General features: G+C 44.9%; 1 protein-coding gene across 5 annotated transcripts in view; it reads left to right on the forward strand.

Annotated features, from left to right (window-relative positions):
• Window positions 1-13,439, forward strand: part of frs2a (fibroblast growth factor receptor substrate 2a) — a 113,351-nt gene that overhangs the window by 97,018 nt on the left and 2,894 nt on the right. For all 5 annotated transcript variants that reach the window (XM_072485085.1, XM_072485088.1, XM_072485087.1 and 2 more), the window contains one exon: window positions 11,051-11,214. In XM_072485085.1, the coding sequence (XP_072341186.1) occupies window positions 11,051-11,214 (164 nt within the window). The remainder of the gene's footprint in view (window positions 1-11,050; window positions 11,215-13,439) is intronic.

Raw genomic sequence — 13,439 nt, forward strand, 5'->3', positions numbered from 1 at the left:
GTATCTGGCAGTCCTGAAATGTAAATCACACGTACAAGTGATAGGGAATGCAAATGGAATATTGGCCTTTATTGCAAGGAGAATGAAGTATAGAAGTGGGGAGGTCTTCTGTCACAAACCACGCTGATGGTATCTGCGAGGTTATCCCAACTTGAAACAGGGGTTCATGGGGGTGAATAGTTTTATTTTTGGAATGGTGTGAGGAGTCGAGTGAAACCGCAGTGAGAATAACCAGCCCAGTTGTGTTGTAACAATTATTAAAGACTATTTATTAAATTAAAGACAAATACAGAGGAACAGGACTACAATACTCTTAAGACGACTAAGTATAGGGCAGCACGGTGGCGCAGTGGGTTAGCCCTGCAGCCTCATGGCGCCAAGGTCCCACGTTCCATCCCGGCTCCATGTGGAGTTTGCACATTCTCCCCGTGTTTGCGTGGGTTTCGCCCCCACAACCCAAAGATGTGCAGGCTAGGTGGATTAGCCACACAAAATTGCCCCTTAATTGGAAAAAATTAATTGGGTAGCCTAAATTTATTTCAAAAAAAGACAACTAAGTATGTGAATCACTAAACATAGACACAGTTTATGCACAGCATACCTCTTGTTCCAAGATCTATCTTATGATCCCTAAACTCCTTAAGATTCCTCCTTTCCCCAAACATCATCCAAATTAAATAAATCTAGAAGTCAAAACCAGATTATAGTTACCACACAATAAAGGGCTGATAACCGAGTCTTGGAAACATCTTTTCCTGATCCAGCAAAGATATTTAAACTGCTGTTATGAATGTTTTTGCACAGCTTTGGCTCTAAGACTTGGATGCAGGTTCTGGACTGGCCTCTCCGGCTGTTAGTTGTAAACTGCCCTCTCTGTTTCTGAGGATGCTGGCAATTAACATTTTTTTTCCTTTGATTGTTCATTCTGTGTATTTGGCTTTCTGTGTGTCTCTCAAATTCCTTGACTCTAGAAATTAGCACATGTAGCACCTTTGCTTCACAGCGCCAGGGGCACTGTCTGTCGGAGTCTGCACATTCTCTCCATGTCTGTGTTGGTTTCCTCCGGGTGCTCCGGTTTCCTCCCACAAGTCCCAAAAACGTACTGTTAGGTAATTTGGACATTCTGAATTCTCCCTCAATGTACCCGAACAGGCGCCGGAGTGTGGCGACTAGGAGATTTTCACAGTAACTTCATTGCAGTGTTGATGTAAGCCTACTTGTGACAATAAAGACTATATATAAAAAATTAACATGTTCTCAGTGATCCAGGTAAGTGTTTCTACTAATAGGGGGGACTTCACACCAGGGGCGAAATTCTCCCCAAACGGCGCGATGTCCGCCAACTGGCGCCCAAAACGGCGCCAATCAGACGGGCATCGCGCCGCCGCAAAGGTGCGGAATGCTCCGCATCTTTGGGGGCCGAGCCCCAACATTGAGGGGCTAGGCCGATGCCGGAGGGATTTCCGCACCGCCAGCTGGCGGAAACGGCCTTTGTTGTCCCGCCAGCTGGCGCGGAAATTACATCCCCGGGCGGCGCATGCGCTGGAGCGTCAGCGGCCGCTGACAGTTTCCCGCGCATGCGGAGGGAGTCTCTTCCGCCACCGCCATGGTGGAGACGGTGGCGGAGGCGGAATGGAAAGAGTGCCCCCACGGCACAGGCCCGCCCGCGGATCGGTGGGCCCCGATCGCAGGCCAGGCCGCCGTGGGGGCACCCCCCGGGGCCAGATCGCCCCGCGCCCCCCCCAGGACCGCAGAGCCTGCCCACGCTGCCTTGTCAAAAGGTGGTTTAATCCACGCCGGCGGGACAGGCAATTTATCGGCGGGACTTCGGCCCATCCGGGCCGGAGAATCGAGCGGGGGGGCCCGCCAACCGGCGCGGCCCGATTCCTGCCCCCGCCGAATATCCGGTACCGGAGACTTCGGCAACCGGCGGGGGTGGGATTCACGGCAGCCCCCGGCGTTCTCCAACCTGGCGGGTCGTCGGACAATGACGCCCCTGATCTGTGTAGAAGCCAGCTAATCCTGTCACTGGGAAAGTCTCATCTCATCATACCTTTACATTTGTTGAACTGCAGTTACTAGGCAGATCCACAATACTTGCCACAGCTGTACACAGCCTTAGTGATACCACATCTGGAATACTGTGTACAGTTTTGGTTTCCAGACTTAAGGAAGAATCTTTTTTTAAAAATAATTTTAATTAAAGGTTTTCATAAAATATCAATAACAAAATGAAAAAAGGAACCCAACAGGGTTAAGTACAAAACACAATCTAGAAAAGCAACCCCCCTGTACATAAATAATAAATTAACATTAACACCCCGACTTAACACAACAGGTATATACACCCCCTCAGACCCTTCAGTGTAAATAACAAAAACAATAATAAAGTACCCCCCCCCCCCCCCCGAGCTGCTGCTGCCATTGACCAATGTCTATCCTTGACCATAGCAGCAGCAACTCGAAACAAAAATAAACATATCAACCACAGTCCCCAATCGCCCATCCCGACCCTCAATCTGTGTCCAACTTCTCGGCCTGAACAAAGGCCCACGCTTCCTCCGGAGACTCAAAATAATGGTGCCGGTCCTTGTAGGTAACCCACAGTCGCGCCGGCTGCAACATGCCAAACTTCACCCCCTTCCTATGCAGCACCGCCTTCGCTCGATTGTACCCGGCCCCCCTCTTCGCCACCTCCGCACTCCAGTCCTGGTATATCCGAACCTCCGCGTTCTCCCACCTGCTGCTCCTCTCCTTGGCCCACCTGAGCACACACTCCCGATCGACGAACCGATGGAACCTTACCAGCACCACCCGCATTAGCCTTGGGCCTCCTCGCCAGCACTCTATGGGCCCCTTCCAGCTCCAGGGGTCCCTGGAAGGACCCCGCTCCCATCAGCGAGTTCAACATGGTGACCACATAGGCCCCCACGTCCGGCCCCTCCAGCCCCTCCGGGAGGCCCAGAATCCGCAGATTCTTCCGCCTCGACCGATTCTCCATCTCCTCGAACCGCTCCTGCCATTTCTTGTGGAGCGCCTGGTGTGCCTTCACCTTACCGCCAGGCCTAAGATCTCGTCCTCATTGTCAGAAATCTTTTGTCGAGCCTCGCGGATCGCCACCCCCTGGGCCGTCTGTGTCTCCAGCAGCTTATCAATAGAAGCCTTCATCGGCTCTAGCAGGTCCTTTTTAATCTCTCTGAAGCAGCGCTGGATACCCTCCTGCTGCTCCTCTGCCCACTGCATCCACGCTGCCTGGTCTCCACCCGCCGCCATTTTGTCCTTCTTCCCTCGCACCTTCTTCGGGTCCACCACCACCTTTTTTGTCACCCCGCTCCTAGTTGAAGCCATATACTGACGGGGAGCTGTTATAGACTCCTTGGCATAAAGTGCCGTTGGGGGCCCTGAAAAGTCCCAAAAGTCAGTTTTTGCGGAGCCGCCGAATGTGCGACTTAGCTCCACATAGCCGCAACCGGAAGTCGACTTAAGGAAGAATCTAACTGCGTTGGAAGCAGTTACGAGAACGTTCACTCAGCTGATGCCTGCAATGAAGTGGTTATCTCATGAGGAAAGGTTGAGCAGGTTAAGTCTGGGCTCATTCGAATTGAGAAGAATGAAAGTTGTATCTTATTGAAACATATAGGATTCTGAAGAGACTTAGGTGGATGCTCGGAGGATATTTCCACTTGTGGGGGAGTCTAGAACATAAGAACGAGGAGCAGGAGTAGGCCATCTGGCTCCTCGAGCCTGCTCCACCATTCAATGAGATCATGGCTGATCTTTTGTGGACTCAGCTCCACTTTCCGGATCGAACACCATAACCCTTAATCCCTTTATTCGTCAAAAAACTATCTATCTTTATCTTAAAAACATTTAATAAAGGAGCCTCTGCTGCTTCACTGGGCAAGGAATTCCATAGATTCACAACCCTTTGGGTGAAGAAGTTCCTCCTAAATTCAGTCCTAAATCTACTTCCCCTTATTTTGAGGCTATGCCCCCTAGTTCTGCTTTCACCCGCCAGTGGAAACAGCCTGCCCGCATCTATCCTATCTATTCCCTTCATAATTTTAAATGTTTCTATAAGATCCCCCCTCATCCTTCTAAATTCCAACGAGTACAGTCCCAGTCTACTCAACCTCTCCTCGTAATCCAACCCCTTCAGGTCTGGGATTAACGTAGTGAATCTCCTCTGCACACCCTCCAGTGCCAGTACGTCCTTTCTCAAGTAAGGAGACCAAAACTGAACACAATGTTCCAGGTGGGGCCTCACTAACACCTTATACAATTGCAGCATAACCTCCCTAGTCTTAAACTCCATCCCTCGAGCAATGAAGGACAAAATTCCATTTGCCTTCTTAATCACCTGTTGCACCTGTAAACCAACTTTTTGCGACTCATGCACTAGCACACCCAGGTCTCTCTGCACAGCAGCATGTTTTAATATTTTAGCATTTAAATAATAATCCCTTTTGCTGTTATTCCTACTAAAATGAATAACCTCACATTTGTCAACATTGTATTCCATCTGCCAGACCCTAGCCCATTCACTTAGCCTATCCAAATCTCTCTGCAGACTTCCAGTATCCTCTGCACTTTTTGCTTTACCACTCACCTTAGTGTCGTCTGCAAACTTGGACACATTGCCCTTGGTCCCCAACTCCAAATCATCTACGTAAATTATGAAGAATTGTGGGCCCAACACTGATCCCTGAGGGACACCACTAGCTACTGATTGCCAACCAGAGAAACACCCATTAATCCCCACTCTTTGCTTTCTATTCATTAACCAATCCTCGATCCATGTTACTATTTTCCCCTTAATGCCATGCATCTTTATCTTACGCAGCAACCTTTTGTGTGGCACCTTGTTAAAGGCTTTCTGGAAATCCAGATATACCACATCCATTGGCTCCCCGTTATCTACCGCACTGGTAATGTCCTCAAAAAATTCCACTAAATTAGTTAGGCACGACCTGCCCTTTATGAACCCATGCTGCGTCTGCCCAATGGGACAATTTCCATCCAGATGCCTCGCTATTTCTTCCTTGATGATAGATTCCAGCATCTTCCCTACTACCGAAGTTAAGCTCACTTGCCTATAATTACCCGCTTTCTGCCTACCGCCTTTTTTAAAGTGGTGTCACGTTTGCTAATTTCCAATCCGCCGGGACCACCCCAGAGTCTAGTGAATTTATCACTAGGGCATTTGCAATTTCCCTAGCCATCTCTTTTAGCACTCTGGGATGCATTCCATCAGGGCCAGGAGACGTGTCTACCTTTAGCCCCATTAGCTTGCCCATCACTACCTCCTATTTCCATCAGTCACTGGCATGTTATTTGTGTCTTCCACTGTGAAGGCCGACCCAAAAAACCTGTTCAGTTCCTCAGCCATTTCCTCATCCCCCATTGTTAAATCTACCTTCTCATCCTGTAAAGGACCAATATTCACCTTAGCCACTCTTTTTTGTTTTATATATTTGTAGAAACTTTTACTATCTGTTTTTATATTCTGAGCAAGTTCACTCTCATAATCTATCTTACTCTTCTTTATAGCTTTTTTAGTAGCTTTCTGTTGCCCCCTAAAGATTTCCCAGTCCTCTAGTCTCCCACTAATCTTTGCTACTTTGTATGCCGTCCTTCCTTTTTGTTGGTATAAACCTTTGCTGAGCACTGAAAAATCGCTTGGAAGATTCTCCACTGTTCCTCAACTGTTTCACCATAAAGTCTTTGCTCCCAGTCTACCTTAGCTAGTTCTTCTCTCATCCCATTGTAATCTCCTTTGTTTAAGCACAAAACACTAGTGCTTGATTTTACCTTCTCACCCTCCATCTGTATTTTAAATTCCACCATATTGTGATCGCTCCTTCCGAGAGGATCCCTAACTATGAGATCCTGAATCAATCCTGTCTCATTACACAGGACCATATCTAGGACCGCTTGTTCCCTCGTAGGTTCCATTACATGCTGTTCTAGGAAACTATCGCGGATACATTCTATAAACTCCTCCTCAAGGCTGCCTTGACTGACCTGGTTAAACCAATCGACATGTAGATTAAAATCCCCCATGATAACTACTGTACCATTTCTACATGCATCAGTTACTTCTTTGTTTATTGCCTGCCCCACCATAATGTTACTATTTGGTGGCCTATAGACTACTCTTATCAGTGACTTTTTCACCTTACTATTCCTGATTTCCACGCAAATGGATTCAACCTTATCCTCCGTAGCACCGATGTCATCCCTTACTATTGACCGGATGTCATCCTTAATTAACAGAGCTACCACCTCCCTTACCATCCACTCTGTCCTTCCGAATAGTTTGATACCCTCGGATATTTAACTCCCAGTCGTGACCATCCTTTAACCATGTTTTAGTATTGGCCACTAAATCATAGTCATTCACGATGATTTGCGCCATCAATTCATTTACTTTATTCCGAATACTACGGGCATTCCGGTAAAGTACACTTATGTTGTTTTTTTTTACCTCTGTTCTGAATCTTAACATCTCGATCAGTAACCTCTCCTAAATTATATTTCCTCTTAACTTTTCTCCTAATTTTCCTTTCGTTGAACCCATATCTTCATGTAACAACCTGCCGCATCGCTTCCCATTAATGTTTTTACTTCCAGTTTTATTCCTTTTAGTATTCCTGGTCCTATTCACTGAGCTCCCCTCAGTCACTGTACCTTGTACTGTCGCCCTTTTTGATTTTTGACGATGGCTTCTCTGCCTTACACTTTCCCCCTTACTGCCTTTTGTTTCTGTCCCTGTTTTACTACCTTCCAACTTCCTGCATTGGTTCCCATCCCCCTGCCACATTAGTTTAAACTCTCCCCAACAGCTCTAGCAAACACACACCCTCGGACATCGGTTCCAGTCCTGCCCAGGTGCAGACCGTTCGGTTTGTACTGGTCCCACCTCCCCCAGAACTGGTTCCAATGCCCCAGGAAATTGAATCCCTCCCTCTTGCACCATCTCTCGAGCCACACATTCATTCTATCTATCCTAACATTCCTACTCTGACTAGCTCGTGGCACTGGTAGCAATCCTGAGATTTCTAATTTTGAGGTCCTACTTTTCAGTTTAACTCCTAACTCCCTGAATTCAGCTTGTAGGACCTCGTCCCATTTTTTACCTATATCGTTGGTGCCTATGTGCACCACGACAGCTGGCTGTTCCACCGCCCCCCCCCCCCCCCCCCCCCCCCCCACAAGAATGTCCTGCAGCCGCTCCGAGACATCCTTGACCCTTGCACCAGGGAGGCAACATACCATCCTGGAGTCTCGATTGCGTCCGCAGAACCGCCTGTCTATTCCCCTTACGATTGAGTCCCCTATCACTATAGCCCTGCCATTCTTCTTCCTGCCCAGCTGCGCAGCAGAGCCAGCCACTGTGCCATGAACTTGGCTGCTGCTGCCTTCCCCTGGTGAGCCATCTCCCTCAACAGTATCCAAAGGGGTATATCTGTTTTGCAGGGAGATGACCACAGGGGACACCTGCACTGCTTTCCTACTCTTGCTCTGTCTTTTGGTCACCCATTTTTGATCTCCCTCAGTACCTTTCACCTGCGGTGTGACCAACTCGCTAAACATGCTATCCACGACGTCCTCAGCATCACGGACGCTCCAAAGTGAGTCCATCCGCAGCTCCAGAGCCGTCAAGCGGTCTAACAGGAGCTGCAACTGGACACACTTCTTGCACGTGAAGGAGCCAGGGACAGTGGACGTGTCCCTGAGCGCTCACATCGCACACGAGGAGCATGACACGAGTCTGAGATCTCCTGCCATGTCTTACACCTTCAGTTAACTTCAACAACTACAATTTCCACAAAAGAAAACAAGGAAGAAACAATAAATACATATACCAATGAAAAGAAAACAGAAAAACTACTTACCAGTCACTTACCAGGGATAAAAAGCACCTCCTCCCCACCCAGCTTTGAATTCCCACCTAGATTCAAATTCCCAAACTCACTCTTTGCTGTCTCACTCTGGCTGTGTCTTCTCTGGCTCACTGGGAGAACGGGGGGGGGGCATAGTTTAAAAATAAGGGATGTTCAATTTAAGACAGAGATGAGGAGGAATCCTTTTTTCTGAGGGCTGTTGGACTTTGAAATTCTCTTACCCGGAGAGCTTTGGAGACTGGATCATTGAATATATTCAAGGCTGGGTTAGACAGATTTCTGATTGGCAGATAGTCAAGAGTTATGGAGTCAACCAGGAAAATGGGGTTATGGCCACCGTCATATCAGATCTTATTAAATGGCAGAGCACGCTCACAGGGCAATATGACCTGCAACTATTTCTTATGATCTTACACATTTTTTAAAATAAAAAAATCCTCATTAAAATTATTCTTTAAGTTATGTGCCAGAAAGCCTGAAATGTCCATAATATTTAGTCACAAATAGTCATGTGTTTCTTTATTCCACAAAGTTGCCAATGCCTCAGTTAAAATTACTGATAGTGTGATCAATCTGTGTTACCTCCATGAAGTATCAATGTACCAAGTGAAATTATTTGATAATTTAAATTATAAACATGTAGCTGAATAAACAGAAGGCTTACTACTTGGAAAAAAGATTGTGTGAATTTCTACTCATCATGGTGAGGGATGTTAGTGCTGGGAAGTGTTAACACCATCTATTTCAGATACTCAGTGTTACCATGAAGCAATATTTTGGGATGAACAGTTTATTGAGAGTTGGGAGGCTGGGCAGGAGAGCATTGGAATAGTCGAGTCTCGGGGCAACAAAGACACGATGAGGGTTCCAGCAGCAGATAAGCTGAAGCAGGTTATGTTACCGAGGTGAAAATCAGTCTTGGTGATGGTGCAGCTATGGGGTAGGAGGCTTATGTCTGGTTCAAATATTATACTAAGGTTGTGAATCGTCTGTTTAGCATCAAACAGTCACCAGGGGAGGAATAGTGTCAGTGGAGAAAAGTGCTTCAGTCGTCCCAATATTTAGTTTGAAGAAATTTCTGCCAATCCAGTACTGGATATTGGACATGATTTCTGACAATTTAAATTCTGTGGATGGGTGGATAAGAGGTGATGGTGAGTTAGAGCTGCGTGTCATCGGTATAGGTATGGAACCTGATCAGTTTTCAGAACCGTTTGCCGAGGGCAGAAAATAGATAAGGGAGAAATGATGTGGAGATGCCGGCGTGGACACAATGAGAAGTCTTACAACACCAGGTTAAAGTCCCAACAGGTTTATTTGGAATCACTAGCTTTCGAGTCACTCACCTGATGAAGGAGCGACGTTCCGAAAGCTAGTGATTCCAAATAAACCTGTTGGACTTTAACCTGGTGTTATAAGGGAGAAGGTTTGGGGTGGTGCAGTGGGGGCAAGGATAGGTCATTGAGGGAATGCCAAATCACAGCACGGAAGCAGGAAAAGAAGGCATAGGGGATTCCCTGGCCAGAGCTAGATTGATCAGAATGGAATCATGCAAAGGCAGTCTCGTCCCAATTGGACAGTGGAGGAGGAAGTTGTAGTAAAACCATATCAAAGCCTGGAGGCAGATTAGGAAGGACCTCTGATTATTTTTTGCACCGGACTACATTTTAGTTTGTGTTCTTGGACACTAAATCTCTTTGGATCTCTATTGTTACGAGCTTTACAGCGTCAAAATAATACTTGATTTAACTTTTTTGGGAGACCCAACATGGATGACTTCACATTTCCCATGTATATGCTGCAAGAAATTTGTAGTAAGTTTAATAAAGGGCAATTGTTTCTGATAAGCTATTTAGGAATCTTTTGTCCTGTATCAGCATCCTTTTGGAATTCTTCAATGCCTAAAGTGTTGAGATCAGCTATTTATTTAATTCATTATTTTTAGATTCAATTACAATAGTCCATTTACTGAAACTCCTGTTTTAAGGTTCATTTTGAGCTAATGGCATACAATTAAAATTACAACAGGAATGGTGGAGCACTTTAAATTTTGGGGGTGATAGGATTCTAGTCATAATTTTAATCCTTTGTTATAAATCCATATAATTTACTGGCAAATCTTTTTCATTGCTCTAAAGAGATATTTTAATGATCAGAATATACTACCACATGGACGTGAATATCTGAAAATAAAATGGCCATTAAACAGAAATTGTTGGGCAGCGCGGTGGTACAGTGGTTAGCACTGCTGCCTCATGGCGCGGAGGTCGTATGGTTCGTTCCCGCGTGGGACACTGTCCGTGTGGAGTTTGCACATTCTCCTTGGGTTTAAGTGGGTTTCGCCCCCACTACCCAAAGATGTACAGGGTAGATGTATTGGCCACGCTAAATTGCCCCTGAATTGGAAAAAATGAATTGGGTACTCTAAATTTTTTTTAAAAAATAAACAGGAATTGTTGCTTTTTGCAGCTTTCTAAAATCAACATAGTTAATCATTTTAATTCTCAGATGCAGCATTTGGCGCTGTTTTTTAAATTAGCTGTTGAGAATCTTGGTTAAAATGCAAGTATTTGTTGTAATCAGACTTTACCTTGCTGCTCTGTTTCACACTATCAACTGAGTAACTGAAACAGTAAGATTTCTGATGTAGCGGCAGTGAATTTCCACAGGCGTTCTCCTAATAATCAACTCTAATTTCAATGTGGTAATGCTGGAAAAATATGATTTTTCCATTTCTGCAGGATTTCTGTAGCTTAAGCTGAAGTTACTGTTACCTGAAACAAAGATTCTTATTCTTTTACTTTCAACATTATTTTACACCCTTCTTTCCCCTCTGTTTATTTGTCTGTGTGTGTAGAAGGTGGGGCAAGTTGTTTTTTTAAAGTGGGTTAGAAATTAGATAGTTAACCAATTGTATTTGTTGCCTATTATAGTTACTGTTAAATAATAAAAAGATAACTAGTTTAAATTTACAAACCTGGTGACTATCGTTATTGGGCAGCCAAAGTCCTGAAGTATTTTAAAATAAAAGTTAATTTCAACTGTGTTGTGACTCCGAGTCAAGTGGGGCTGGAATTGACTGCATAACTGGCCCAGGATGTCAGAGCATTACAAATTCTGCAATTGTTTGTCTTTTCTTTCAGCTCCAGGTTTTGTGCAACCAAGTTTACCAAATGGATATCCACGGTATCCATCATTTGGAGATGGCTCCTCTCATCCTTCAACAAGGCATCCATCTGTAGGCAGTGCACGTCTTCCCTCAGTGGATGAAGAGTCAACACACCCTCTGATAGTTTCAGAAGAACAAGTAAGAACAGTGACATTTTACCGCAAAATAATTATAAACGGAAATACTTCTACTTTTGGTGCAAAATGTGGTTGACTCTTAAATGCCCTCTGAAATGGCCCAGCAAACCAATCCGTTCAAGGGCAATTACAGATGGGCAATAAACGCTGGTCCAGCCACAGACGCCCACATCCCCTGAACAAAATTTTAAAAACTTTTTTTCATAAGCATTATTGCATGTGCAAAAGCAACATTGGCTTTATCTAAAATTAAAGCAAAATACTGCAGATGCTGAAGATCTGAAATCAAACAAAGTGCTGGAAAATATCTGCAGTTCTGGCAGATGTGGAGAGAGAAACAGTTAATATGACTCCTTTTGGAACTGAAGAGATGCAAATGCGATTGGTTGAAAAAGGCCAGGTGGAGCAAAAGGGAAAGTCAGGAATATGTTAGAGGGTGGGGGAGAATTACAAAGATGTCATGGAACCAATGGAAAAGAGTGGAAATGGTAGTAAGGCAACAAAGCATTGGTCCAAAGTAGGTGTTGATAGCAGAATAAACGATCAACACTGTGTAAGCAAAACATGAGAACAAGATACAGACGGACACTTGGAGGGGTACAAAATGGAGGCCAGAGTTCATGGTCTGAATTTGTTGGACTCAATGGCATTTTACCTCCTTCTGAATTCAACAATGGAAAGATGAGATGCTGTTCCTCAAACTTGCCTTGGGTTTCACTGGAACACTGCAGCAAGCCAAGGACAGAAATGTGAGCATGAGAGCAAAGTGGTGAATTGAAATGGCAGGTGACCAGGATGGCAAGTGTTCAAGTGTTGGGACCATGCTTGTGGAATGAATGAAGGTGTTCTACAAAACGGTCATCCAGTCTGCATTTGGTCTCCCCAGTAAAAAGGAGACTGCATTGTGAACAGCAAATACACTTGACTAAATTGGAAGAAGTTACAGGTAAATGGCTGCTTCACTTGGAAGGAGTGTTTGCCGCTTGAATATTGACGAGGTAAAGTGGCAGGTGTTACACCTGCAATTGCATGGGAAAGGGTTGGGGTGTGATAGAAGAGACCAGGGTGTCATGGAGGGCATATCCCCTCAAAGGGAGATGAGGAAAAGACGTGTTTGGTGAGGAAATCTTACTGGAGTTGGCGGATTGGCAAATTCTGGGAGGGATGGGAAGAGGTGAAGAAAGAGAAGAGGTGAGGAAAGAAGTGCGGGAAATGGGTCAAAAATGGTTGAGGGCTGTGTCAACCATGATGGTGGGGAGGGGGAGTGGTACTTGGTTGAGGAAAAAGGAAGATATGTTGGAAGCGCCGTTGTGGAAGGTAGCATCATCAGAACAGATGCAGTGGTGATGGAGAAACTGGGAGAATGGGATGGAGTCCTTACAGGATAAGAGGTGATGTAGTTGTAGCTGTGAGAGTTAGCGGGCTTGTAATGAATATTAGTAGACGGTCTTTCCCCAGAAATGGAGACTCAAAAATCAAAGAAGGGAAGAAAAGTCTAGAGATGAACCACACGACGTTGAGAGAAAGCTGGAAATTGGAACCAAAATACACTTTTCCAGTTCCAGACGAGAGCAGGAAGCGGCACAGAAACATCAATGTACCAGAAAGATAGTTGTGGGAGGGAACCTGAGAAGACTGGAACAATGAATGTTCCACATACCCCACAAAAAGATGGGCATAACTAGGACCCATGTAGGTACCCATGGCCACTCTTTTTTGGAAAAATTGTTTAATGAGAGAAAAATTCCGCCAGGTGGAAGAAGGTTGTGGTGGATGGGGAACTATTTTCAAGCACTTTGTTTTTATTGGCTTTATGTTGAACAGAAAAATCAGGAAAATAAAGAATTGTTATATCTGCAGAACTTAACTTAAAAAGCTCCTGGAAATAGGGTATGCTCTCATACTTTGTGTTGAGATATCCAGTCAGCGGTTAAGCAAAAGCACTCACCACTGACCTTGAAGAAATCTGCCTATTTTTATGGCAAGGATTTCCACTATCCCAAAATCTCTCACAATATGAAATCAAATTGGTGGTTTCTCCACATAAGAGCAAAATAAATGATTTGGATATAACATTGAAACTGAAATATCACGATGAAACTTTTATTTTAAAAATGTGATTTAAAAAAAAAAAAAAATCAAAATGCAGAAATTTGACATTCCACAGATATAAAATTAGTTTTGGGGGCAGTGAGGCTGTTCAACAGTAATTATGAACTTAGTACA

Source organism: Scyliorhinus torazame, chromosome 19, assembly GCF_047496885.1.
Source record: "Scyliorhinus torazame isolate Kashiwa2021f chromosome 19, sScyTor2.1, whole genome shotgun sequence".
Classification (NCBI taxonomy): Eukaryota; Metazoa; Chordata; class Chondrichthyes; order Carcharhiniformes; family Scyliorhinidae; genus Scyliorhinus; species Scyliorhinus torazame.